A 27,204-nucleotide genomic window follows, 5' to 3' on the forward strand; every position below is an offset into this window, starting at 1 on the left:
GTCAGAAGTAGCGACGTTAACGCAAGAAAAGCGTTCCAAGGAAGAGAAGAAAGCGGAAGAGACGGTGGAGCCCACCCAGGTGGCCACCTGATCGATCATGCTGCCGTTGTTTTCCATCGTCGCCGCCCAATCAGATCCAAAATCTGTTCTAATTCTTTTCTTTTTCCTTTTTTGATAACTGAAACGGTTTTTTTTGTTTTACTTGAGATTCTTGATGAGAAGAAGCAACAACAACCTGTGAAATTACCAATTGCCCTTTTTTCTATAATTTCAAAGTCTGCGCGTTATTGGTCCATGGCCGCCTTCCCATAGTTTTCACTTTTTACAATTATGTCAATTTTATTTATTTTATTTTCAAATGATAAAAGTTTTGATCACGTGGTCGGAGTTGCATTTAAAAAAAAAATGGTTGACAGAAGAAAAAAAATCCACATAAATTCTTTGGCAGAAATCAAATATATCGCTAAAAACAGTAAGAATTTCTACAATATATAACCCCAAAAAAAAAAAAACGAATATAATATTGTCGTTTAGTCGTCTCTAATTTTTTTTAGAAAACATATGTTGTATATGGAAAAGTCAGGAACCATGTCACTAGTTTAAAACATACGACTCTCTCGCAAGGGTTTTCTTAAACACTGAACCTTTCAAGCGCGGGGATGACTATAACCTTTTGGTCCTAAGGCAAGTGCGAAGTAAACGACGTCATCGGGTCTCAAAATTTTAAAACTCTGATATAGAAATGTTTTTCTAAGTTATGGATTTAACTTTTCAAAAATCATGTTGCTGTATTTTTTAATGTAACAACTCTACGTTTGAATTACTTATCCTTAAGGAACACGTTAGACAAACTCTAATAGTTATAACACAGATATACACAAATGTTTTTTTTGTGAGACAATCGAATAGTATGATTATAGATGAATATGATATATATACTTCTTCCAGATTTATATATAACAAATTTTTACTTTTGGATCAATTTAAAAAAATAAATTCAAAGTCCTATTCGATCCAACGATTTTCATAAAAGAGTATTCAATAATATTCAGATTTTTGCAGTTTTTACTTTTTTTAGATTGATTTGTGGTTTTAATTTGAACACTATTTTGAACACTCATGCTTTGAAGTGGTCGAATAAATTCTTCAAATCCTTGTCATTTTATTATAATACTCTCAAAATTAAAATATACTAATCAAATTATTCATTTACCCCTCTTTATAAAAACATCTCTCAATTAGAGTATTTACAAAACAAAACAAAAAATATTGAACATAATAATACCGACCAGCAATCTTTTAAAAAAATTTAAAATACTAAACATGTTGTTCTGGGCCGAGCGTCGAGCTCGAGCATCAGAGGGTGTCGAACACATACACCATCCGAGCACGTCCTAACGGTCAGATACCCTTGCGTATTGTAACGGCCGTAAACCGGAATGATGAGCATTTACTGCACATCAAGGCCTCCAAGCCGTTTTCCGGCAGCCACTTGATGGCCATTAATGCCATCAAGGGCCTTAGCCCAGCGCTGGGGGCTATATATATGCATCTCCACTTCATTTGCAAGGTACGCATTTTTATAGCTAAGAAAACCTTACACACATACTGACTTGAGCGTCGGAGTGCCTGCAGGTACACAACCCCCCTCCGCTCCAACAGGGGTCTCAAACGCTCTCAACCACCGTCAAACGCCGGCGAGGTCGCATCTTTCTGGTCTACACGATCAGTGGCGCCGTCTGTGGGGAGATAGTTTCCCTGTTTATTCAAACCAAAAACTAAAAAACTTCCTCAAAACACCTTCTTCACGACCAATGGCTGGCGTTAACAACCACCAAATCCCGGAGCACGTGGCGGAGAACCATGGATCACCGATGGACTACGCAGCGTACCACCCAGGGGACGGCCAATTCGCCTCCGTAACGGAAGATGGCCAGGGAGAGCAAAACGCGCATTATGAGCCCTACAACCCAGAAGAACCGCAGATCCCTGTGGCTACCCCGCCACAGGCGACTCCGGCAGCGGCTATCCCTCCGGGCGTTCCCATGCAAGAAATGATGGCTGCGCTGGTCAATGCAATCAACCGCCAGTCGGACTTACTGCTGCAACAGAACCAGCGATTCGAGCAGCAGAATCAAAGGCTCGAGCAACAAAGCCGTCGCATCGACGCAATTGCCGAGTCGAGGATCACGGCGCAAGCTCGCCCAGCTCGCCGTTCACCCACACCAGTGAGGAGCAGAACCTACTCCAGGTCTCGCTCACCACCTCGCCACAGAAGCGAAAGGAGAAACGAGGCTATATCTCGAAACTCCACCCCGCCGAGGAGACATTCCCCTAGAAGGGACAACCCTCCTCGTCGCCAAAGGAACCGATCCCCGGAAGAGAGAGACAATCACCAAGGCCCCCTCTCCCGAAGGATCCGAGAACTCCCCCTACCGGTCGGACTCGAAAAACCACCGGCAATGGATACCTACGATGGCTCGACAGACCCGGACGAGCACATCGAAAATCTTGAAGCTCTCCTCGAGTACAGAAATGTACGAGGCTCTATCAAGTGTAAGCTCTTTCCCACAACTCTGAGGAAAGGCGCTATGGCTTGGTACAAGAGCTTGGCGCCAGGATCCATAGATTCTTGGTCGGACCTGTGCGCCCGTTTCCGGGCTCACTTCACTTCCTCGAGGCGTCACCCAAAAACTGAAGCGACCCTCGAGGCCATCATCCAAGGCGAGAACGAGCCTCTAAGGGCCTACCTCGAACGGTTCAACAAGGCAGCCGTTGAAGTGAAAGTCGATGAGAGCATGAAGCTGTACCTCCTCGACAGGGGATTACATCCAGACAGCGACTTTGCTAAAGCTGTCGGTATCGAAGAGCCGAAAACGCTGGATGCATTCTTCGAAAAAGCGAAGAAGTACATTACCTACGAGGAGAAACAAAGGGCCAAAGATATAAGAAGGCCGAAAAGTCAAGAAAAAACCAGGAACCATGAAAAGGACGAAGCTGGAACCTCGCGAAGAGGTAACGAAAAGCAAAGGGAGGAAAGGATAAAAGATTCCAAACCTCCTCGAGGAAAATTCACAACATATACTCCACTGAATGCGTCAAGAGATCGCATTTTCGCCGAAGTCTCCGCTGCGGACTTCAAAAAGGCTGGGATCCACTTCCCGAGACAGCAGCCCATGAAGGCAAATACTGATAGGACGAAATTTTGTCGCTATCATAAAAGCCATGGACACGTCACTGAGGACTGTGTCCACTTAAAAGATGCCATCGAGATTCTGATACAAAAAGGTTATGCCCGAAGATATGTTCAGAACGATGAACAAGCACAACAACAACAACAACAAAGGCGGGAGCCTCAAGAGGTCGCAATGGCCATTGATGTTCCCGAGCAGGAAAACAGAGGCATCGTCCCTCAGGCGCTTGCCATCTCAGCTCCTGAAATTCCACTTCCATCCCCGGGGTCAGACGAGGGAGCGCTCCTGAGGCATTTCAACGCCCACCTGAATGGCTCATGGGAAAATTTCCCAAAAGCACTGGTGATAACAGGTGGAGGGCTAAACAAAATCACCCTCGGATCGGTAAAAAGAAAGTTCGAGGAGCTGGAAAACGTTTGCTCGGTAACTCCCATCACCGTCACCAAACCTGAGGGAGACTCCGACCCGCTGGCCTTCTACAAATCAGAAGTTCCTGGGGGCTCACCAAACTATCAGATACCACTGTTGGTGAGGGCTCGCATGGCAAACTTCGACGTCCACCGCATCCTCGTAGATCAGGGGAGCTCGTGCGACGTAATGTACTCGGGGCTATTCAAAACTCTACAGCTGTCGGAGAAGAACTTGGTTCCATACGTAGGACCCGACCTTCAGGGGTTCAATGGGTCGACTACCAAACCTTGGGGATACGTGGACCTCATTGTCACCTTCGGCGAGGAAAAGGCTATGAAATCCGTAAGGACGCAATTCATGGTCGTCGACTGTCCCTCGCTGTACAACTGCATCATCGGCAGAACTACTTTAGCGGAGCTATTTGCTGTGTCGTCCACTGTTCACTTGAAGCTGAAATACTACACACCGGACGGCCAGGTCGCCACCATCAACGGCGACATAGCTGCTGCGAGGAGATGCTTCGAGGCCGCGGCAAAGAATCTGAGCACCGTGGCAACCCCCAAGAAAGCTGAAAAGAAAAATCCGGGGGTAAACACTGTTGGAGGTTCCGTCGACATCGATGCTCGACTCACAAAAAAGGAGCATCAAGAAGAAAAACAGAAGGACCTCGCCGATGCTGAAAAGAAAATCTACCGCCCCATCCCGGACGGAGATTTCGAACTGGTGCCCTTGGGCGAAGACCCCCTCAAAGGGATCAAGATCGGAACTGGACTCCCCGACTTGGTCAAAAAGCAGCTGATCGCCTGCCTTAAGGACAATGCTGAACTGTTCGCCTGGAGCGCTGCAGAGATGCCTGGTATCGACCCTGAGGTCGCTTGTCACCAGCTGACTTTAGACCCTAGGGCTAGTGCCGTTGTTCAGCGGCGTAGGAAGCAGTCTCCCGAAAAAGCGGAGGCTGCCGAAAAAGCTGTAAAAGACCTCCTCGAGGCAAATTTCATTTCGGAAGCTAGGTATACCACCTGGCTATCCAATGTTGTACTTGTTAAGAAATCGAATGGAAAATGGCGCATGTGTGTTGACTATACCGATCTTAATAAGGCTTGCCCTAAAGACGCTTACCCTTTACCTAACATAGACAAATTAGTAGATAATTCATCAGGATTTAAATTACTATCGTTTATGGATGCGTACTCGGGTTATAATCAAATAAAAATGGCTGAAATCGATAAAAAGAAAACAGCGTTTATGACCGAATCCGGTAATTATTATTACAACGTAATGCCTTTCGGGCTTAAAAACGCAGGCGCCACATACCAAAGGATGATGAACAAAGTCTTCAATAATGAAATCGGTGACATGCTCGAAGTCTACATGGATGATATGATCGTCAAATCCGAAAAGGAAGTCGATCATACAGCCCATCTAAAAAGAGTATTCGACCAAGCGAGAAAGTATAACATGAGATTCAATCCTGAAAAATGCACGTTCGGCGTAAAAGCTGGGAAATTCCTCGGGTTTTACTTAACTGAAAGAGGAATCGAAGCTAACCCCGATAAATGCAGAGCATTCTTTGAATTCCCTACGCCGGACTCAAAGAAATCTATCCAATCATTAAACGGGATGCTCACCGCCTTATCTCGTTTTGTCGCAAAATCCGCTCAACACGCGCTACCTTTATTCAAATTACTTCGAAAAGAATCCGCATTCGAATGGACAAAGGAATGCGAGGATGCGCTACAACATTTAAAACGAGCACTATCCGAACCTCCAGTCCTAACACGACCCAACGAAGGGGAAACATTATATCTTTATCTCGCCGTAGCATCGGAGGCCATCAGCGCCGTCCTCATAAGAGAAACCGAGCAAGGGCAAAAACCCGTCTATTTCGTGAGTAAGGCTCTGCAAGGACCAGAACTCCGGTATTTACAGATTGAAAAAACGGCCTTAGCAGTAGTCATGGCCGCAAGGAAGCTAAGACACTATTTCTTAGCTCACTCCATCGTGGTTCGAACTGATCAACCAATTAAGCAACTCCTTGTGAGGCCAGATATGACAGGACGAATGCTAAAATGGTCGCTCGAGTTGTCCGAATTCGAAATCTTTTTCGAAAGCAGAAAGGCTTTAAAAGCCCAAGTGCTAGCGGACTTCATAGCCGAGATGACCACACCATCCACCCCGGATAGAAACAAATGGACCATCTTCGTAGATGGATCCTCGAATCCGCAAGGGAGTGGTGCAGGTATCATACTCGAAAGCGGTGAAGGAGCGCTCATAGAAGTTTCACTCGAGCTCGCCTTTCCAACCACAAACAACCAAGCCGAGTACGAAGCTTTCTTGGCAGGATTAAGGTTGGCTCAGGATATGGAAGCCGAGGAAATTAAGATATTCACGGATTCACAGCTCGTCGCATCCCAAATAACCGGGGAATACCAAACAAAAGACGAGCGACTCACGGAATACTTAAGCTTGATCAAAGAAAAATTAACCAAATTCAGACAAACCGAAATCAAGCATGTTCCTCGCGAACACAATGCAAGAGCAGATATCTTATCAAAGCTCGCAAGCACTAAGAAAAAGAAAGGTGGAAATCAATCGCTTATTCAGGAAACGCTATCCAAACCAAGCATAGTGAAACCCACCGAGGTATTCCTGATATGCGAGATCGACGCCAACGGCTGGATGACACCCGTGTTCGAATTTCTGAACACTGGAAACCTCCCACTTGATAAGAAGGAGGCGGCTAAGGTAAAAAGGAGAGCCTGCGCATATGTAATCCTAAATGGAAAAATGTACCGCCGGGGATTCTCCATCCCTCTACTAAGGTGTGTCGAGGAAAGCGAGGTAACCTCAATCCTCGGCGAGATCCACGAAGGAATAAACGGTCAACACATCGGTGGACGCTCCTTGGCCAGAAAGGCCTTGCGAGCAGGATTCTATTGGCCTACCATGCAAGCAGACGCAAAAGAGCATGTCAAAAAATGCGACAAATGCCAACGCCACGGAGATATGCACTTGGCCCCTCCAAACGAGCTAAAGACGCTATCATCCCCGTGGCCGTTTTCTTGGTGGGGGATGGACCTCTTAGGACCGTTTCCAACGGCAGCAGGACAAAATAAGTACTTAATAGTGGCTGTCGACTACTTCACGAAATGGATCGAAGCCGAACCTCTCGCCCACATCACAACATTCAACGTGTTGCGATTCTTCAAACGCAATATACTTGCGAGGTTTGGGATCCCTCAAGTTGTCGTCACAGATAACGGGACTCAATTCACGGACAAGAAAGTGCGAGAATTCATGGCAAAAATAGGTACAACCCAACACTTCACCTCTGTCGAACACCCTCAAACGAACGGCCAAGCCGAAGCTGCAAATAGGGTTATACTGCGAGGACTCAAAAGAAGGTTGGATGAAGCAAAAGGAAAATGGACAGAAGAACTACACAGCGTACTCTGGTCCTACCGAACCACTCCACATTCTACAACGGGAGAAACGCCTTTCCGACTGACGTACGGAACAGAGGCCGTAATTCCAGTAGAAACCGGAGCATCATCTTTCCGAACGGAAGTACCCCTCGAAAGGGAAGACAACCACGAAATGCTCAGAGAAGAGCTCGACCTCTTGGAAGAGCTCCGAGACGGCGCAGCCCTCCGAGAAGCTACTTTGAAACAAAAAATAGCAAAACGGCACGACAAAAAGGTCATCAAACGAGAATTTGACGTTGGGACACTAGTACTCCGACGCAACCAAAAAGATTCTCGCGAAGGTAAACTCGCGGCAAATTGGGAGGGACCTTATCGTGTTCGAGCCAAAACCGAAAACGGTGCCTATTATTTGGAAGATCTTTACGGAAAAGAAATTCCTCGACCTTGGAATGCCGAAAAACTCAAACAATACTACAGTTGAGAGAAGTTCAAAACCATCCCTCAACGAAGGCTGTGTCTTCGCCCATGAGAAGCACGCCTATACAACGGAGGAGTGCTTAGGTACGGGCATGAATCTTAAAACATAAAACAAAGTCGAGACGTTTTGAGCTCGATGATGTTGGCGAGGAAAGCTCTAGACCACGGAGCACCATCGTCATAGTACACGCCCGGTAGAACCCCAGCTCGCGATGGGATGTTCACACCCCGAGGAGGAAAGCTTAACAACAGCCCCTCTCCTCGTTATTAGTTTGGATTAACATCTCCAAACACTTAGAATGGTTCCCCGCACCTTCTAAGCCCGGCATCTAATGGTACCAGCTACCACAATGATGACCACGATCCAAACACACACTAGCGCGAAGAAACGAATAGTTCGGCGTATAAAATGTTTGGAAAATTACCAAGTTAAAAACCTCAAAATTGGTCGAGCGCAAACAAAAAGACAATCAAAGCATAAGCTTAAAAGCGTTGAGCGTACAAACGATCGATTCGACATTCAGAGGAAATTAAAAGCATCGCCACACAAACCCTAAATCTAGATATGAGATAAAGGTAAAAAGGCAAGAGAATAAATCAAAGTACTGATAGTTAAAGACCCCGAAGGGCCATAATTGTCGGTTACATCAAAAAGGGCAAGTGCCCGAGCGAAACAAAGAAGAAAAAATAAATTTACACTTCCTCATCAGGAGGGGTAACAATGGCTCCATCTCTCACCTCCTTCTCCTCATCTAAACCCTCCTCGTTCAAACCGGGGTTGAGAATCCTAAGCTGAGCCACTGCGTTGTTGAAACTAAAAGCTGCAGCAGCCACCATGTTGGACTCAAGCTCCTGGATCTTGGCGATCAAATCAGCACGAGAGGAGGAAGCATACTCCCCTTGAGGATCGAGCTCCTTTTCCCGATCTTCAACAACCCCGGTGACTTGAAGCCTCTCCAACTTCCCTGTCAACTCGCCAATCATAGCCTTCTGTTCCTCAACCTTCTGCACAGCGCTGTCCCTCTCCTCCGAAACTGTCTTGAGCCTATCCTCCGCTTCCTTAAGGTTGGCCGAGAGGGTCTTACGCTCCTCCCTGAACACCTCGCAGGAGGCCTCGGATTCTGCCAACCTCCGCTGCAACAACGGCAACTCCTTGCGAGCTTCGTCCCTTTCCTCCAGATACTTGCATTCCCGGCCATTCAAAAAAGTCGCCACCCCGACTAATTTGAGCAGAGCCATCGATTGAGCGGCAATTTCAGTCCGGAGACCCTCGGGACCCATATCCGAGAGGATGGCCTCATCTGCCGGATCAACCTTCACTTTGGTCTCTCCGGACAGCAGTCTCTCATGAGCATAAAGTGGAGGAAGGACGAAATTTTCAGCAGGGACACCAGCAGTCAACCTGTGAGGTCCGGGGAGAGGAGGATCATCCTGACCAGAAAGATCCACAACCACATGATCCTGACGAGAAGAGGTTTCCTCCTCCAGTCGTATCCTCTTCGAGCGATCCAAGTTTGAAGCTGTGGGAGATTGAGGGGCAGAAGAAGTTGTGGCAGCACTGCTCGCCTCCCTCTTGTTCTTAGCAGCACGAGCTTTGCGGAGAGCAGCAGATCCACTGGTCATTGTACCTACACAAATCAGAGCAACAGTTAGCAAAACAGAGGGCGAGCAAATAAAAGAAGCAAAAACAGTTGGTAAAAAAGTAAATAAAAGAAAGCTGCGAGCATACTCCAAAAAGCAGTCAATTCTTCCGAGGTGTCGCAAGCGAGCAACTCTTTCGTAGCGATCACCTTCGGGCAGGTCAACCTTCGACCATCTTCCCCAAGCAAAGGCTCGCCATTCGAGTCACTCAGAAGGAACGGAGGCAAGCCCTCCACAAACTCTAATAATTTTTTATAGTCAGCTCTCTCCTCAGCTGACAACGCTCCCAGCGTAAACACAAATTCTTTGGTCGACATGGAATAATGATCCCTGCGCCAATAGAAAGGAAATCTGGCAAAATCCTCCTCGATAGGGAGACCCTGCTCATCAAGCACTTCCTGCCCAAGCTCATCAATTCGATGCCCCCTACGAACGAAATTGTTCCAACCTTTCGTCGTGATTGGCCTAACTCCATAGAACACGGACTTGAACCCTCGTACCGACTCGTCAAACATATCAAAGAGGCGTTTCCGTTGCCTCAAAGAAACCCATCCATGCTTGGTGCTCGGTACTGGGGCTCCCTTTGCGAGCTTCCCTTTCGCCTGTTCCCCCCGAGGACAGCTCCGTTGAAGGCCAAAATGGTAAAAGAATAAAGGCAAGGTGGGGCCCAGACCCAAATACTCTGCTGTTTTTTCGAAAGCCTTGATAAAGGCCAACGAGTTCGGATGAAGTTGAGAAGGGGCCAAGTGAAGATGGCGAAAGATGGACACTTCCAGATCTGTGAAGGGCAGCCGAATTCCCAGATGCTTAAAGGCAATCTCGTACATGGGAATCGTCCCCCAAGCCCAGTTGCCGCAGATCCGGTGGCGAGCAGTGGGAATCCGCACCTCGAAATCTTCGGTGGGAGGAGTCTGAATCTCCGTGCACATCGTCTCTGGGATGTCACTCTCGCAACCCTGATAAACTGACTCCGTCTCTCGGGGTTCATCCGCAACCCACGAAACGTCGGCTCGGATGCGAATCGATGAGGAAGGCTGTTGATCTACGAACGCGAAGTCACTTTGAGATCCCTCAGCCATCTAGAAAACCTGAAAAAGCAGAGGAAGGAAAAATGAATTCGACATTCAAATCCACCCTTCCACCGCCAAATCAAGCGAAAGGGCGAGGATCTCAAACAAAGATTACGCAGAAACTAAAGGCGACAAATAATCCCTCCGAACGCGAAATTCATGTAAACAACCGAGCACGAAACGCATGTGGTGCCCGACACTGTTCTAAGATAAAACCCAACCGTCAGTTGGTGAAAACAAGCGATTTTTCGCCTAGAAACCACGAAAAACCTTTCTTTTGGGGGGAAAAGGGTGCTAATCACCATCTACAACCTCCAAAAAGACTACCCAAACCACATGAAAAACACACACTACAACCCCCTACCGCGTAAACTATCTACAACAATCTAAAGCAAAATCCAAACAAAATCTTCAAAGATTAAAAGGATGAAACACTTACTTGTTGGTTAAATGAAGATAGGAGTAAGGAGTTTGTAGTAGAAAAACGCCGGAGGAGCAAAACCACCAGAGGAAGCTTGAAAAGGAAAGGCTAACGATGGAGAAAATGAGTAAGAAACTGTAAAGTTTCAAACGAAAAAACCTCCCTCCTATATATAGGCCAACGCATCCGTACAGGAAAATTCGCGCCGCTTTCATTTGAACCACAGGATCGATCTAACGGTCCGGATCAGTCACGATCAAGTGGCCCAGATTCGATCTCAGGAGAAACGAAAAGGCGCGAAAATCCAACGGTCCAAAACGACCTCGAAGTTCAAATCTCAAAGAATAGCCACTCGAGTGCTATTTCATAGCCTTTACACGTGGCGAAAGGACACGAAGCGACTCGTCCTTTCAAGTCACACCCGTCTGCTCGCGCAAATCTCGCGAAATCCAAGACACCACATCCCGAGAAAATCGCAACCAAAAAAGGTAATGCAAGATCCTCGGATTCCATTCCCTTTATTTCTTTGCTAAAAATACGGGGAAGGCCGCAGCAACCGAATAAGAACACCGCGCTCCTCGACAAATTCATAAAGTCGAAAACATGCTCGAAACAGAAGTCCGGTTTTCGATCAAAAAGTCCGCTCGGAATCATTCGGAAAATCCGCAATATTATTAAATCAAGAGCATACATAAAGCGTGAGTGCAAATAAATTATGCTCGGGGGAATCAAAAGAGAATTATTTTATTAATGATAGTCCATTACAAAGGGAAGAGGATTACAAATGGATCCGAGCACCTAATCCTCGTGCTCGGAACCTGAGCTAATCGCGGAATCCGAATCAGTCCACAGCACCTCCTCTGGCCATATCTTAGCCTCTTTCCCAACCTGGGACCCCCCTTCACCAGAGGCAGGGCCAGGAGGATAAAGATGGGGAGATTGATGAGCCCTCAGGAACTCCTCGACTGCCCCAATGAAATCCGCCGATTCGTCGGAACTGGAGGTATCAGAAGTGTCCGAGGAAGGGAACATCACCTTAGCTTCTTTCCCCTTTTGAGAACGAGCCGGTGCAGGCTTAGGAACTTCCGCTCTCTTTTTCCCTCTTCGAGACTCAGAGCCATCAGCAACAACCTTCTTGGAATCCCTATTATCCATCGCTAGCCTTCAAACTCAGGATATGGGAAGCCAAAGGATAAGCAAGTATTTATAGCAAAACTTGCCACCCAAAGGACCAGTCACCACACCTGACATCCCATAAATGCGAGAGGCGGCTGCAGAATCCTAGGATTGACCACTTGGAATAAACGATTTTCCCTTTCCAAAGCTTGACTTTGACCATAGGGACACTGCGAAAATTCAGCTGCCCAACTCGGATCTGGTACGTTCGGTAAGTCGAGATGAATCGATAAAGCTTCAAGTCATTACCCTCGCCTACGAGCATAACGACTTGGGGGGCTCCTGTTCTGGGCCGAGCGTCGAGCTCGAGCATCAGAGGGTGTCGAACACATACACCATCCGAGCACGTCCTAACGGTCAGATACCCTTGCGTATTGTAACGGCCGTAAACCGGAATGATGAGCATTTACTGCACATCAAGGCCTCCAAGCCGTTTTCCGGCAGCCACTTGATGGCCATTAATGCCATCAAGGGCCTTAGCCCAGCGCTGGGGGCTATATATATGCATCTCCACTTCATTTGCAAGGTACGCATTTTTATAGCTAAGAAAACCTTACACACATACTGACTTGAGCGTCGGAGTGCCTGCAGGTACACAACCCCCCTCCGCTCCAACAGGGGTCTCAAACGCTCTCAACCACCGTCAAACGCCGGCGAGGTCGCATCTTTCTGGTCTACACGATCACATGTTATCTTGTATGATATTTGCAGATAAAATATTATTTTGATATTTGGCTTCACGGTAAATGTGGTGAATACAAACTTCTCAGTTCTCACTCAAGTTCCAAAAATTAATAACAATTTATATAAAAACATATCTAATTTATATAAAAACATAAACGAATTAATAACAATTTTTTATTGAAAATATTTATTAATTTATATATAAATACTAATTTCATTTATTTTATTTTTAACAAAATCAAACCAAGAGAAAAAAATAGTAATAATATAATTTTACCGCCATGTTTTTTACTATACATGTTAAATAATCTAATTTGCTACTCTTTTTACCCCCCTAAAGATGCGTCTCTCTTGATCCAATGAGTTTGTTGCAGGTTGTACTTTGTAGCTTTGCAACCGCAACATAGGATCTATTCTCAGTTACAGTCAGTTTACAACTCCAAACCGTACTCCCCAAATCTAAAAATTCACAAAACATGCACGCACGAACGCAAAATATGAACGCCAAAACAAGTACAGAAAGCTGAAAATGTATTATCTCAATAAAAATCTAAACACAAAAAAGGAAATATTACAAGTCATTTATCTATGAATAAAAATTTCGGGAGAATTCTTCACAACTCTCCCATGATCATAAAAATTTAACCTACTAAGATTCCGCTTGACCTACTACTTCTCACCATTTCTTGCTCTGCTTTAGGTGGGAGCCAAATGTGAGCAAACACAAAAATCTCTAGAGCTCATCGCGAGAGTCTTCATCTTCTTCCTCCCCCGATGCACCACCTGGAGCTCCACCTGATCTCTGGTATACAGCAGTGATAATTGGGTTGCAAACAGCTTCAACTTCTTTAAGCTTCTCTTCGAATTCTTCTTTCTCAACAGTCTGGTTGTCATCAAGCCATTCAAGTGCTTCTTTCACAGCAGTCTCAATTTTCTCCTTTTCGTCTGACTCCAACTTGTCAGCCAACTTGTCTTTGTCGCTGACTTGGTTTTTCATGTTGTAAACATAGGTTTCAAGAGCATTCCGAGCATCAATTCTTTCCTTGACTTTTTTGTCTTCCTCGGCAAACTCTTCAGCTTCACGAACCATCCGGTCAATTTCCTCCTGGCTCAGGCGTCCCTTTTCATTTGTAATTGTGATCTTTTCTGATTTACCGGTGCCCTTGTCTTCTGCCTTAACATTTAGAATACCATTTGCATCAACTTCAAAGGTCACTTCAATTTGAGGGGTACCTCTGAATTACCACAAGAAAACCCAATTAATTACAATACAGACATCAATAAAGAAAATTCAGAGAATGCATCATGATATCACAAAACCAACCTTGGAGCTGGTGGAATTCCAGACAGATCAAAGTTCCCGAGAAGACGGCAATCCTTTGTGAGACTCCTCTCACCTTCAAACACCTACATATATATTAAAACAAACGGCATTCAAGTTGAATTCAATCCCATTAAATTTCACTATGCAGTCAACATATTGTATTTAAAAGGAAAACATCCTAGCAATATGAATGTGGTATAATGGTACATTACCTGAATGGAGACAGTTGTCTGCTGATCCTGGTAGGTGGTAAAAACCTGGGATTTTTTGGTAGGGATAACAGTGTTTCTAGGAATTAACTTTGTCATCACTCCGCCAACAGTTTCAATTCCAAGGGTTAGAGGAGCGACGTCCAAGAGAAGGATATCTGGATACAGAAAGTAGCACACAACAATGAGGACGTTTAATGCATGGAAATCTACTTGTCTACTTGCATTAATAACAAATAACATTTGGCTAATGCTATGAAAAGGTTAAAGTATAGACTATGGTACCTTTGGTTTCTTCACCACCCTCCCCACTTAAAATACTTCCTTGAACTGCAGCACCAAAGGCAACTGCTTCATCAGGGTTAACACCCTTGTTTGGCTCCTTTCCGTCAAAGTAATCCTTTAAAAGCTGTTGTACCTTTGGAATCCTTGTGCTTCCACCAACAAGAACAATCTCATCAATCTGACTCTTCTGTAAACCAGCATCGTCCATTGCCTTCTTAACAGGCCCCATTGTCTTCCGGAACAAATCATTGTTCAACTCTTCAAATCGAGCACGGGTAAGTGGCTCGGAGAAATCAACACCGTCAAAAAGTGACTCAATTTCCACGCGGACTTGGTGCTGGCTACTAAGTGCTCTCTTGGCACGTTCACTCTCCCTTCTCAGTTTGCCAAGTGCTCTGTTGTCCTTGCTGATATCCTTACTGTGCTTTTTCTTGATCAATTTAATGAAGTACTCCATTATTCTCTGGTCAAAGTCCTCACCTAGTAAACAAGGAAAGAGAGTTAGCAAATATTAACGGTAGACGGAAATATTATACAGAGTATAATTTTTCTTAATTTAATCATATGCATTCTATTATAAGTACTCACCTCCAAGATGGGTATCTCCATTTGTAGCAAGAACCTCAAAAACACCGTTATCAATTGTCAAGATACTGACATCAAAAGTTCCACCTCCAAGATCAAAGACAAGAATGTTCTTCTCTCCACCTTTCTTGTCCAATCCATAAGCGATGGCAGCAGCCGTGGGTTCATTAATAATTCTAGCAACATTCAAACCAGCAATGACACCGGCATCCTTGGTGGCCTGCCTCTGAGCATCATTGAAGTAAGCTGTACATTGGAATGGAAAAGTTAGAGAAAATAAAGACAAAAGGTGGAAGAAAATAATAAACAAGGTTTAAGGAGGAACAAGCTTTAATTGTCAAATTACCTGGGACAGTGACCACGGCATCACGAATAGTCTTGCCGAGGAATGCTTCAGCGGTTTCCTTCATCTTACCAAGAATCATGGCACTGATTTCCTCAGGGCTGAACACCTTGGTCTCACCATCCTTTACTTTAACCTGAATGTATGGCTTTCCATCCCTATTGACAATCTTGTAAGGAACAAGCTTCATGTCTCTTTGAACTTCCTTATCTTCAAATCTGCAAAAAGAAACAACTTAGTCACCCTTGTTCCAATTAATATAATCGAATTATAACAAATCATTTATAAACAACATGTATATAACGATGTCTTACTTTCTTCCGATAAGTCTCTTGACATCGAAGATGGTCCTTTCGGGGTTAACAGCTGCCAAATTCTTTGCAGCCTCCCCAATGAGTCTCTCACTGTCGGTGAAAGAAACCCATGATGGTGTGATACGGTTACCTTGGTCGTTGGCTATGATTTCAACATGACCATTCTTGTAAACACCAACACAAGAATATGTTGTTCCAAGATCTATCCCAATAACAGTCCCCAACTTGGTGGCTTCCTCTTTCGAGGTGGAAATTGCAAACAGACATCCTGCAATAAACCCCACCAATGTTTATAACCACAAAAGCTCGAAAACATTTAAATCGCGTCGAATCAAATGTCGAATCAAATCACGTAATCACATCCCATAAAAGCATTAGCACAAAACAACAAAAACCAATTATTTAATGCACCGTTACTAATATAAACCTAAATGGAAAACTTCCCATTCACGGAATCATGCACTGTTTTACAAATCTACTAATTTGCAACATCACTTCACTCTTGTATAGTTATTTTGAAACTAATTGTGTGAGTGTGACACCAAGGCCGTTAAACTCTTGAAAAAAATACGTTTCCATTTGAATCCAATAATATAAATTAGTAAGCACGTAATTAATTACATTTGTTTGTACTTAAAAGATGAAAATCAAAGATCAGTGGAAACCATGAACTTTAAAAGGCAATAAAAAAAATCAATACTTATATAATAACAGTTCCATAAGATGCAAAGCATAACAATAACTTATAATTTTCGATCGAGTTTTCTTAGATGTAGATTGCAGAGAGATACACGTTAAAACTATATTACTCATTGATACAAATTATTTAGCAATAATAACTAATTAGAATGTAATGCAAGTAGGGTTAAGATCTAATCAGATCCAATAAAAATCGAAGATCTAAACAACACAAACAATAATAAATAAAAAATTGCTGAATGAGATCTGAGTAGTGGATGAAGAGAATGGAGTTACCGAGGGTAATGGTTGCAAGAAGAAGAAGAGACCCGCGAGAAGAAGAGCGAGCCATGGTGTGTTTCAGTGCGTTCGTGACGGTGTGTTGTGATTGAAGACGATGGAGTTGTATTGATGATGATGCGAGTGTTGATTTATGCGGTTTTTATAGTGTTCAGTCAATATTTCGAACATGTCATTGGTGATGACGTGGACCAATTGTAAGTCGAGTTAGGATGGTTTTAGCCAATTACATTGCCTCTTGTGTGTGGTAACACCTCATACCCTTCATAAATCGCTACTTCATGATTCATTCTTTTTTTTACGTATACTTTGAAATATTTGATCCTAATATTCTAAAATATATAATTATAAAATATAAATATATTGTAAAAAAAATATATATTCGTTTTTTAACTAGAAATATATCTGAATTAATATTTTCCCATTGTTTGGAAGATTTTTCCATTGATTATTTATAATCTTTTGTTGCATGTCGCGCGTAATCTAATTTAGTAATTAATGCATAATAATAAGTGTAACTATATTTTGGATGATCGACTGAGAGATCTCTTGCTAGCAGATTAAGAGACTTTCGATAAATATTGTGGTTCGCTGGTTGTGGAAAGAGAATCGCGTAGGAGATGATTTATTTGGCTAGACGACGATCTTCTAAATATTTGAACAATAACATATCATTGAGACGTGTATCATCCAAATGTATGAGGGAGAAGATCATAGTTAGGAGAATGGTGTACGTCATCAGACATGACTCTTGAAGGTCACGTAATATTTGATATAGAAAGTCTTCGTGATTTACCATGACGATAATATACAAGGAAGTAGGAAAGGTCGCGAAGATATACTTTTTACCCACATGAGAAATATCAATGATTGTTACGTCACTCGGTCAAGGACAATGCATCCAGTTAAAAGAATGCTAAAATAGGTTATCGTCAAGTTTGAATCGTTATCGGTTAGACCAACCTAATGGGTTATATCATTCCTTTTAACGATAGTGACAAAACCTAGTATTCTTATAGGTGAACATCATTTTCTTTTTTTGTTATTCTCCACCACAATTTTAGATTTCATGTCAGAATCAACATGTTCTATATGGATCTCATGAATTCATTGTAATGCTATATTAAATAAATAGCTTCCCTTTGTCTGACCAAATAAAGAGGAAAATCCACTTCGTTTTGACGAGAACAAAATTATTATTATTATTATCTCTCATGCAAATTTTAATTCCCACTTTATTAAGTTGAGTTGGAAAATATGTATCAATGTTGCATTTAAATCTACCTTGATCAAGTTTCTTTCACATATCAACATAATTTGAAATGACATGTTCAGTTCGTGCAAAATTTTGGGACAACCAACAAAGAATGTCTTCCCTCGTAGCACCGATTGATCGGATGCCTGTTATAACATTTCATATTATGTTGTTGCCAAAAGCTTCATATTTGCATAGTCCATTGAAAAATATGATCGTTGTCCCAAACCTACAAACAACTATTATAAGGGAAAATAAAAAAATTTGCGGTGATATGTGGGACAGAGGGAGTACATCGACAATATTGACATGTTTTGATATAACATTGCCACAATTTGATATGTTTTGGCAAATGTCCAACCAATGTCTACTTTGTTGCCAACCGCAATTTTTTTTTTCGAATTGTGAAAAAAAAAAACGTACTTTTATTCTATACACGCGTTGCATGGAGAACGTGCCTTAGTTCAACAAATTTCCTTATATTGTAATTTTTTTTTTGTGTTGAGAGGCAATTTCAACATGCTCGCTAGATTAATTTTTTTTACTTTTTGCAGAATCTTCAAACTCCAAATCAAATATCATCTACTTGTCATTTTGAACGTAGGTGAGCCAATAAACTTTTTTTATCCAAAATTTGTACACGAACATAATATTCTCAATTTTTTATATTCTTTTAACATCCTATTATCCTTCTTTTCTAACAATTTGAATTAAATGTGTAAAATTTTACCTGCCATGAGTTGATCAAACATAGTGGTTATAAGGGATTCGTATTAAGTTTACATGTTATAAACATCTAAGCTTAAATGTTTTATCTGTTAATAAAAGTTTAAATGTTTTAATTTATTTCAATCACATTGCTATATATTCTATTTCTTTCAAAATTGTATCATCACATCACTCTAAAATTAAGTGACGAGTCCAGTTTCAAAATTTAGAAAAAAAATTAGAAAATTTAAAATATCAAAATTGTGCAATTAAAAAAGCAACTATCTAAAGCACACTCGACAACAAGTTTATGATTCTAAAGTAATACCCAATTCAATGCACAAATTGTGGTTGAGAGTCAAGTCCAATCACAATATTCGTTGGATTTTTACAATGTTTGTTTTGATAGATTCATGAGAGAGAGAGCAAATAAATAAAGTATTTCTACCGTTTGGAAAAAGAGATAAATTTTTTAGGTGGGTCCAATGACAAAATAAGTTTCTCCCCAATGGGCAAGATTTATGAGTTGAATGACTGGAGAGCTGCATTCTTTCTTGGATGCCCTTCTTTTTTTTTTTGCGACAATGTGTGAACGCGTTCCATTTTTCTCTCTTTCATATACCAGTTCTCACAACTCTTTGTTGGCATAGCAACAACTTCATCTTCACCCCCTTTATTTTGTACACTCCAATTGGCTGAACAAATCATATCAATCTAAGTAATAAATTTCATATTCACTTTCATCTTATTGTAAGGGATTTGGAACAATGTCATGACTTGTGTTATTACTCCATAAATAAAAAATAGCCATGTAAATTGGAACAAGCAATGTGGTTACACCAATGATCTTTCTCATTTCCCTCAGGTTTAATGCATCAGATGTTTTTTTGTATTTCTTATTTTAATCCTTCTTTTCTTTTTTAAAATAGAAAATTTCACTTTTTTTTATTTTATTTTGTGTACTACCTAGTTTTGGTTTATTGATTTTTCGTATTGAAAGATTGATTTTCTGTTTTAAATTTGTTTAATATCATGGATGTTTCATAGGAAAAAAAATGATGTTATATGTTCAAAGTGGAGATTTGTTTAACTCACAAACATATGATCTTTGAATGATTTGGATCACATGTCCATCATAGTGTCGTAATTTATTTCATATGGGTTTTATCAATGATGGTTTTTGCCTCGATTGATTCATGTTTTTAGGATGCATGTTGGAGGTTATGCCAAATTTATGAAAAGACACTCATGTTTGCGATAATAACTAAATCTATGTCATCAATTTAGTATTATCTCATTTATTTATCTATGTCAAATAATTTAAGAAAATGACATCATTCAATTTAATCATAATTGATATATTTGTTGGAAAAATTGGAGCAGTGTTGAAGTGTATGGTTCCAACACTACATACATTTCTTGTTTTGGTTCTCGCTTCTTTTTAGAGTCAATTGTTGTGACACTTATTTTAGGCTTGAGATAGTAAAACATAAAATATATTAGACTTCTTATCGAAGCAATTATTGATCCACACATATGACTATAGTCTTGTTTGAATTATTTTATTTTTAAGTTTATGCAATATAAATTAGGTTTTATGATATTTTATAAGTTCACACTAGTGAAAATTGTATTTTTATAAAATATTTTATCATAAACTACCTTGACAAACTTATAATAATATATAAAAATTACATAAACTGTTTGCATAAGCTCAAAAACAAGTTTATTCAAACGGAGCATATATCTACTAATTGGTTTGATTTTAATTTTTTTAAATTTTAAATCGGAACCATCAAAATATGAGTTTAATTGATATGCACTGACGGTGTAAAATAGTTTTACACGATCGTCCAATAAATAACCATCATTTTGCCATGTCATGTCAAGAAAGTGGGGTGAAGTGGGGTGATGTGGCGGAAAACATGGTTGGTATTGGTTAACTGTGTAAAATTATTTTACACCGTCGGTGCATATCAATTAAATCCTCAAAATATTCATTAAAACACCATACTATGTAATTAGCCTCAAATCGGGTTTGGATCTGCGGAACATACTATGTAATTAGCGTGAAACCGGGTTTGGATCTGCTCCAGTCTTCGTATGCCTCAAACCGCCGTGTCCAAAACTCGACGAACAATCAGGTTCTGTTCTTAGTTCTCTATCTAGTTATTCAGTTTACTTATTGGTTATTACAGTCCGGGTTCGGTTTATTACGGTTTGATTTGGGTTAGCGAATTGTGTTCGAAATATAGGTTCGGTTCATAACTCACAGAAACGGTTCAGTTAATCATAAAAAAGTTCGGTTCAGTTTTCGGTCAACAATATAAACCCGTCCAAGGATCCTGGAGTGAGCGACTGAATTGTTGAATTTGAGTTTTCATCGTAGAATCAAAGCAAGCACAGAAAGAATATATAAAAAAGAAGCACCCTCGCAATTTTCCACTACAACACAACAACCCTTCCTTGTAACTCACACACGATGAGGCTCTTGACGGTAGCTACTTGCAATCTCAACCAATGGGCTATGGAATTCGATTCCAACCTTAAACAAATCAAAGACTCCATTTCCAAAGCCAAACAAGCCGGCGCCGTCATTCGACTTGGACCGGAGCTAGAGATTCCCGGTTATGGCTGTGAAGACCATTTCTTAGAACTCGACACCATTAACCACTCGTAATAATAATAATTCTATATTTTATTTTTCTTTTATTATTTCACATGTCAAGTTTTGTTTTTTGTTAAGTGAACTGGTTTTTTTTTTGCAGATGGGAATGTTTGAAAGATATATTGGTTGGTGATTGGACTGATAACATAGTGTGTAGTATTGGAATGCCTATTATCAAAGGTTCTGAGAGGTATAATTGTCAAGTTTTGTGTTTCAATCGAAAGATTATTATGATAAGACCCAAAATGTGGCTTGCAAATGATGGTAATTATAGAGAACTTCGATGGTTTACTGCTTGGAAACAGAGGGATCAAGTTGTGGATTTTCAGCTTCCTGATCATATTTCTGAGGCAATAGGCCAAAATTCAGTTCCCTTTGGTTATGGTTTCGTTAAGTTTCGAGACACGTAAGTTGCAAATTCACACTTTATGTATGTTTTACTTGATATATATACTGTTTGGTATGAAGCACTTACACTCACACATACACCATACCAACACGTCAACACCAGTAATGATTTGAGAAATAGAACTGATTGCATGTAATCACAAGTATCAATGTCGTGCCTCTTAAAATGTTGTCCTGTAGCATTATGTCCTCTGTCAAATGCCAATGTTGCATCTTTACTTTCCCTGGCTCTCATTTTCTATTATTACTGGTTGAAGGTTATATCGTTTACTCGGCCAACTTGAACTATTTGTTGGTCACTAGATAGCTTTTATGCTCATGCACTCTAAACTTGACTTATGCATCAGCGTCGTGTCCATACTGTAATCTTGTGATTGATATACCTGCATATTCTTTCATACACCGAGAAGTAGTGTTTTCCAACTATTATTTATGTTTTTTGGGGTCTTCCAACTTATACTTATATGTTTATTAAGAGGTGAATATAAAAACATTTTCCCATTCTTAGAGCTATTGCAGCTGAAGTTTGTGAAGAGCTTTTTACTCCATCACCCCCTCATGCTGAGCTTGCATTAAATGGGGTTGAAGTGTTTATGAATGCAAGTGGAAGTCACCACCAACTTAGAAAGCTTGATGTTCGTCTCCGTGCTTTTATAGGTGCCACTCATACTCGTGGAGGGGTCTATATGTACAGTAATCACCAAGGCTGTGATGGTGGCCGCCTTTATTATGGTAGGAAAATATTCCCCTTAATTGAGTGGCAATTCGTGTTTTTTGTCATTTATGACCATTGTGCATTCTGGAGGGTAAAATGAATTCAACATTCAGGAAGTTGGTATACGGATAGTTCAATTTCCATTTAGGCTTGCTCAAATGTCAACTATGTAGGTAGGCTTTTTTCATTTGTCTGAAATTGTATCTTGTCTTTCATTTTATTTGTAACAGATGGATGTGCCAGTGTTGTGGTAAATGGTGATGTCGTTGCTCAAGGTTCCCAATTTTCTTTAAATGACATTGAGCTTGTGGTTGCTTCGATAGATCTAGATGTGGTATGCATTAATTTCCATATTTAAATGCTTGCAATGTAAAGTCATTTTGACCATAAACTATTGACATCAGATTGGTACCTTTAATCGTTTGTCTACTGGTAGGTTGCAAGCCTTAGAGGATCTTTAAGCAGCTTCCAAGAGCAAGCAAGTTGTAAAGCCAATGTTCCTTCGGTAGATGTACCATACAGTCTTTGTCTTCCTTTTGACCTTAAAATACACCTTTCCGTTCCTCTTAAGGTTAGTTTATTGTCATTTCGAGTTGCAATTTTCAGATAGCTAAATATAGTCAGCTTTGAAGATGCACATATGATGACGTCTTGAATATCACTTTCCTTTAAGGAGTAACTGGCTCCAAGTTTTTTTTTCCATGTCAAATTTTGAATTCTTCTATTGTGATATCATAATGTTACTGCTGAATTAATCAGGCATCCAAGTTGCTAAGTTGAACATGATGATATATTACAGATAAAATATCACTCTCCTGAGGAGGAAATAGCATTTGGACCTGGTTGCTGGTTATGGGACTACTTACGAAGAAGTGGAGCATCTGGTTTTCTGCTCCCGCTTTCTGGTGGAGCAGACAGTTCCTCTGTTGCTGCGATTGTTGGGTGTATGTGCCAGCTTGTTGTGAAAGGTACATTCGAAAGCAACAACAACTGCTGTGCCTTCTAAGTTTCTATTTCTGATCAACTCGTGACAGTATTTTAAAGCTACATTATTGTGCATACTATCATAGGACTGCTTATTTGAAGTAAAGAAATTGTTCAAGTGTCTACTAATCCAGCTTCTGTTAAGTATCAGTTGTGTAAAAGATCTCAAAAAGAGTATTTAAGAGGTTATACATATAATTGTCTCACAGCTTGAAAGTTGAAATAACTGAGAAACGGACATGATATTCATATTTCCTTACAAAATTGATTGAATATTGAGTTTATGTCTTTTTATTGATTAAGTGTGCTTTACTTCTTGCAGAAAAACTCAGTTGTATAATCTTGGTTGATAGGAAAAATGAGACAGACTATTGACATTGCTTTCTCTTATTCATATTTGCCTGCAGAAATTGCAAATGGAGATGAACAGGTTAAAGCTGATGCAATACGAATAGGAAACTATAAAGATGGACAGTACCCTACAAACAGCAGAGAATTTGCTAAACGAATATTTTATACAGTGTTTATGGGATCTGAAAACAGGTAAGTGATAGTTTTCACGTTCTAGTGTTTTATGATCCATGGCTGTGTCTCTAAGTTTTTCTATTTACTATATTCCACCAATACTTCATCAACATTTGTTGCATTTTGTTTCACAATGCCTGTAATTAAACTTTTATGTGAGTGGCATTGAATAACAGTAGTTGGTTTTGCTGCTGAGACACATCAATGATATTGCAGATATATGACCAGCATATGTGATGATTTTTATTCCCTCTAAATCAACTATGTCCAAATGTTTGTGGTGTCTGGGGACCTTGATACCCGATACACTGCTAATATTTTTTCGGTCCATTGTGTTTATAATTAGAATAGTTATTATATTGTATAATGTATATTGTGTAATATCTGAAGAAAACCTTTTATTGTGGCAACCGGTTTAAGTTCAAGAAGAATAACACATTCCAATATATTATTTGAAATTAACTGAAATGACTTTTCTTATATGTTATGGTCCACTAAATGTATTCACCTTGCAGTTCGGAAATGACAAAGTCACGAGCCAAGGTACTGGCAGATGAAATTGGTTCATGGCACCTTGATGTTAGCATCGATGGAGTTGTATCTGCTCTTTTGTCATTGTTCCAAACACTTACAGGAATGCGACCGCGCTACAAGGTAAATGAAGCATGGACTTGTCCATTATTTTAATCATTAAAACAATACTAGAACCATGTCATCTCTGATGTGGTCACTTGTCACACACTTGGTTTTCACAGAAGCATGTTGATATTAACGAAGAGTAGTATTTTGATTCTAAAACAAGTCAAGATAGATCTCCATATTAGGATGTCAGTCTAGTAAAACAACTGTGTAACGTCCTTATGGGAAATCTCACTTTTTTCCAGGACAAAGATTAGGTGCATGTTATATTTTTTTATATGTCGATCACATTGTAGCCTCAAATTATATTTCTTGTATGATTTTGTTTATACAGGTAGACGGTGGATCTAATGTTGAGAATTTAAGCTTGCAAAACATTCAAGCTCGAATCAGAATGGTGCTAGCTTTCATGTTAGCATCACTCTTGCCTTGGGTTCACAACAAACCTGGGTTTTATCTTGTCTTGGGTAGCTCCAATGTGGATGAAGGGTTGCGTGGCTACTTGACGAAGGTATCTCTATATAGCGTTTTATAGGAGCTATATGGTTTAAGATGATTTTTTTATTCTATATCATATTTCACTGATAAGTTAAAAACATGTCACTTTTTTTTTGTAACATTTTTGGAGACAAGAAACCACGAAAATATGATGACATTTTTGTAATTATTAGTAAAACTAGAAATAGAAACAAAGTTCGGTCTTAAAATGGGCACTTAGTTTCTCATTCATTTTCTCTATTTGCTCATGTTTGTGATCCATTACACTCTTGTTATCAAAACTCATCTTCTTACAGTATGATTGCAGCTCAGCAGATATAAACCCTATTGGTAGTATAAGTAAGCAGGACCTTAGGTCATTCCTGCGATGGGCAGCCATCCATCTTGGTTACTCATCGTTGGCAGATATTGAAGCAGCTCCACCCACAGCTGAACTGGAGCCTATTCGTTCTAACTACAGTCAGGTAGTGTTTTGTTCAGTTACACTTTCGGTCTTGCTGGTCTTGAAATATCTTGATCAATCCTTTCATGTGTGGCATACTGTATTTGGCAAGTGATTTTTGTCAATGCTACTATGCTGGATGGAAAACAAGAGACAATTTAACAGGAGCAAGAGCTTAAATCTCAGCTCATAATAATAACTTTGTTAATATTTCTTAACTTAGTATACAGAAGTTGGTAGCTAGGTAATTGGTTTGTGCTTACGAAATTTGTTGTACATCACTTAAATGTCATAGTGCAGTGGAAACACAAGAAAATTTTCTGGTGACCATCTCTTAGCGAGTTTTGTATAAAATGTTCATGAATTTCCATTTAGAAATATAAAGGAAATCATACAGCTTGTTGCCGAAGTTTTACCACTTTCTGGCGATCAGTTATGTGGGTGATGGTTGGGGGAAATGTTGGAACTAGTATATTCATTCGTTTTCCCTTTAACAGTGATCTATTACTTGTTGTTTGTTGGGCATTTTACTTTTGTCTATAATCAATTTTTGAAATATAATTGAATGCCTCATTCTTTCTTGAACAGCTTGATGAAGTTGATATGGGAATGACTTATGAGGAACTATCAGTTTATGGAAGACTACGGAAAATTTTCCGTTGTGGTCCAGTTTCCATGTTCCAGGTACATCTCAAGTTTCTCCATCCTGTCTTATTGACGTCATTAACCTTTCCCTTGTTTTCCAGTTTTGTATTTTTCATCTTATAATGGTTGAAGGGATAGTGAAAACACATGGTGACATATTGGATCGGATGTACACCTAAGTTCTAACTTGGGTGAGCTGGTCAGCACCAGTTTTCAGCAGGTTTTACCGAGTTGATGATGTCAGATTCTGGTTAGATACACATCCGATCCAATATGTTGACCAGATAGGTCATTGTACCAATTCCGGGTCAGACCGACCGCTCCGATTCGAGTTCAACCCATTTTGTAGTTCAGTCATAACCCTGTTTTTGTTTTTAAATTTGCTGTCTCAGAATCTATGTTACAGATGGGGTGCAAGATTGACTCCATCACAAGTGGCTGAAAAAGTAAAACATTTCTTCAAATATTATTCTATCAATCGACACAAAATGACCACTTTGACACCTTCCTATCATGCTGAGGTATGTAGTTATTATAATGTGAATTCAGTGTTGAATTCTGCTAGATAACCTTGATAAACCCTTAAATTTTGGCTACTACTTATATGTTTATTGGCTGATGAAATTATATAATCTTCCACTCAAATTGCAGAGTTATTCACCAGAGGATAATAGGTTTGATCTTCGCCAGTTTCTTTATAATGCAAGATGGCCATATCAATTTCAGAAAATCGATGAACTAGTACAAGAGCTGAATGTCAAAGATGTTCAAGAATCAGGAAACCATGAGATAGTGGCAGCTCCATCAGATGGTGTTGGTGGGATGGGAGTTGCTGCAGCAGGTTCAGGCAATCCAAATGTTGGAATCTAATTGAAGTTAACCTCCCCTTATAAAACAAAACAAAATAAATTATATAGATTTGCATGAGCAAGATTGCAAATCTGGTCTGACATATAGATTCCATATTTTTGTAGCACTCTATGTGAATAATGAAATTCATTCAACCTTTCAACTCATGTGTATGTTAGGGTAAAAACATTTTTACTAATGTTTCTACAATAAATACACGTTCATTTTCCAAATCATCAAATATTTGAATTGGCCTCCTCCCATTATAAGAATGACACATACATCACTTGTGTGCTTGCAAAGTTTATAAGTTTGTTTCTCTTAAGTCTTA

The 27,204-nt window shown here is 40.5% G+C and overlaps 2 protein-coding genes across 3 annotated transcripts; one reads left to right on the forward strand and one right to left on the reverse strand.

The window, feature by feature from the left end:
* Nucleotides 1-13,013: 13,013 nt before the first annotated feature.
* Nucleotides 13,014-16,824, reverse strand: LOC123915607 (luminal-binding protein-like). The gene is made up of 8 exons (XM_045966792.1): nucleotides 16,535-16,824; nucleotides 15,560-15,827; nucleotides 15,249-15,463; nucleotides 14,906-15,148; nucleotides 14,318-14,797; nucleotides 14,036-14,190; nucleotides 13,824-13,906; nucleotides 13,014-13,734 (listed from the first exon to the last, which is right to left on the reverse strand). Exons 1-8 carry the CDS (start codon nucleotides 16,587-16,589, stop codon nucleotides 13,233-13,235), a joined length of 2,001 nt encoding a protein of 666 aa, XP_045822748.1. The 5' UTR covers nucleotides 16,590-16,824; the 3' UTR covers nucleotides 13,014-13,232.
* Nucleotides 16,825-20,510: 3,686 nt separating this feature from the next.
* LOC123915606 (glutamine-dependent NAD(+) synthetase-like) lies at nucleotides 20,511-27,114 on the forward strand. 2 transcript variants are annotated; one of them, XM_045966791.1, is made up of 14 exons: nucleotides 20,511-20,644; nucleotides 20,756-21,176; nucleotides 21,269-21,574; nucleotides 22,085-22,308; nucleotides 22,522-22,625; nucleotides 22,728-22,862; nucleotides 23,091-23,259; nucleotides 23,683-23,818; nucleotides 24,316-24,454; nucleotides 24,774-24,950; nucleotides 25,234-25,401; nucleotides 25,968-26,063; nucleotides 26,417-26,545; nucleotides 26,676-27,114. In XM_045966791.1, exons 2-14 carry the CDS (start codon nucleotides 20,983-20,985, stop codon nucleotides 26,892-26,894), a joined length of 2,196 nt encoding a protein of 731 aa, XP_045822747.1. In that variant the 5' UTR covers nucleotides 20,511-20,644; nucleotides 20,756-20,982; the 3' UTR covers nucleotides 26,895-27,114. The 2 variants fall into 2 exon arrangements, with proteins under 2 accessions (XP_045822747.1, XP_045822746.1); XM_045966790.1 differs by having other exon boundaries at nucleotides 20,530-21,176.
* Nucleotides 27,115-27,204: the final 90 nt, after the last annotated feature.

Source organism: Trifolium pratense, linkage group LG3 (assembly GCF_020283565.1).
Source record: "Trifolium pratense cultivar HEN17-A07 linkage group LG3, ARS_RC_1.1, whole genome shotgun sequence".
NCBI classification, from domain to species: Eukaryota; Viridiplantae; Streptophyta; class Magnoliopsida; order Fabales; family Fabaceae; genus Trifolium; species Trifolium pratense.

Coding starts and splice junctions, on each gene's coding strand:
- LOC123915607 (XM_045966792.1), bottom strand. CDS start 16,589: ATGGCTCGCTCTTCTTCTCGCGGGTCTCTTCTTCTTCTTGCAACCATT. Junction 15,149..15,248: donor TGCCGTGGTCACTGTCCCAG/GTAATTTGACAA, acceptor TCCAATGTACAG/CTTACTTCAATGATGCTCAG. Junction 13,735..13,823: donor GGAATTCCACCAGCTCCAAG/GTTGGTTTTGTG, acceptor GTGGTAATTCAG/AGGTACCCCTCAAATTGAAG.
- LOC123915606 (XM_045966791.1), top strand. CDS start 20,983: ATGAGGCTCTTGACGGTAGCTACTTGCAATCTCAACCAATGGGCTATG. Junction 22,863..23,090: donor ACCTTTCCGTTCCTCTTAAG/GTTAGTTTATTG, acceptor GATATATTACAG/ATAAAATATCACTCTCCTGA. Junction 23,260..23,682: donor GTGCCAGCTTGTTGTGAAAG/GTACATTCGAAA, acceptor ATTTGCCTGCAG/AAATTGCAAATGGAGATGAA.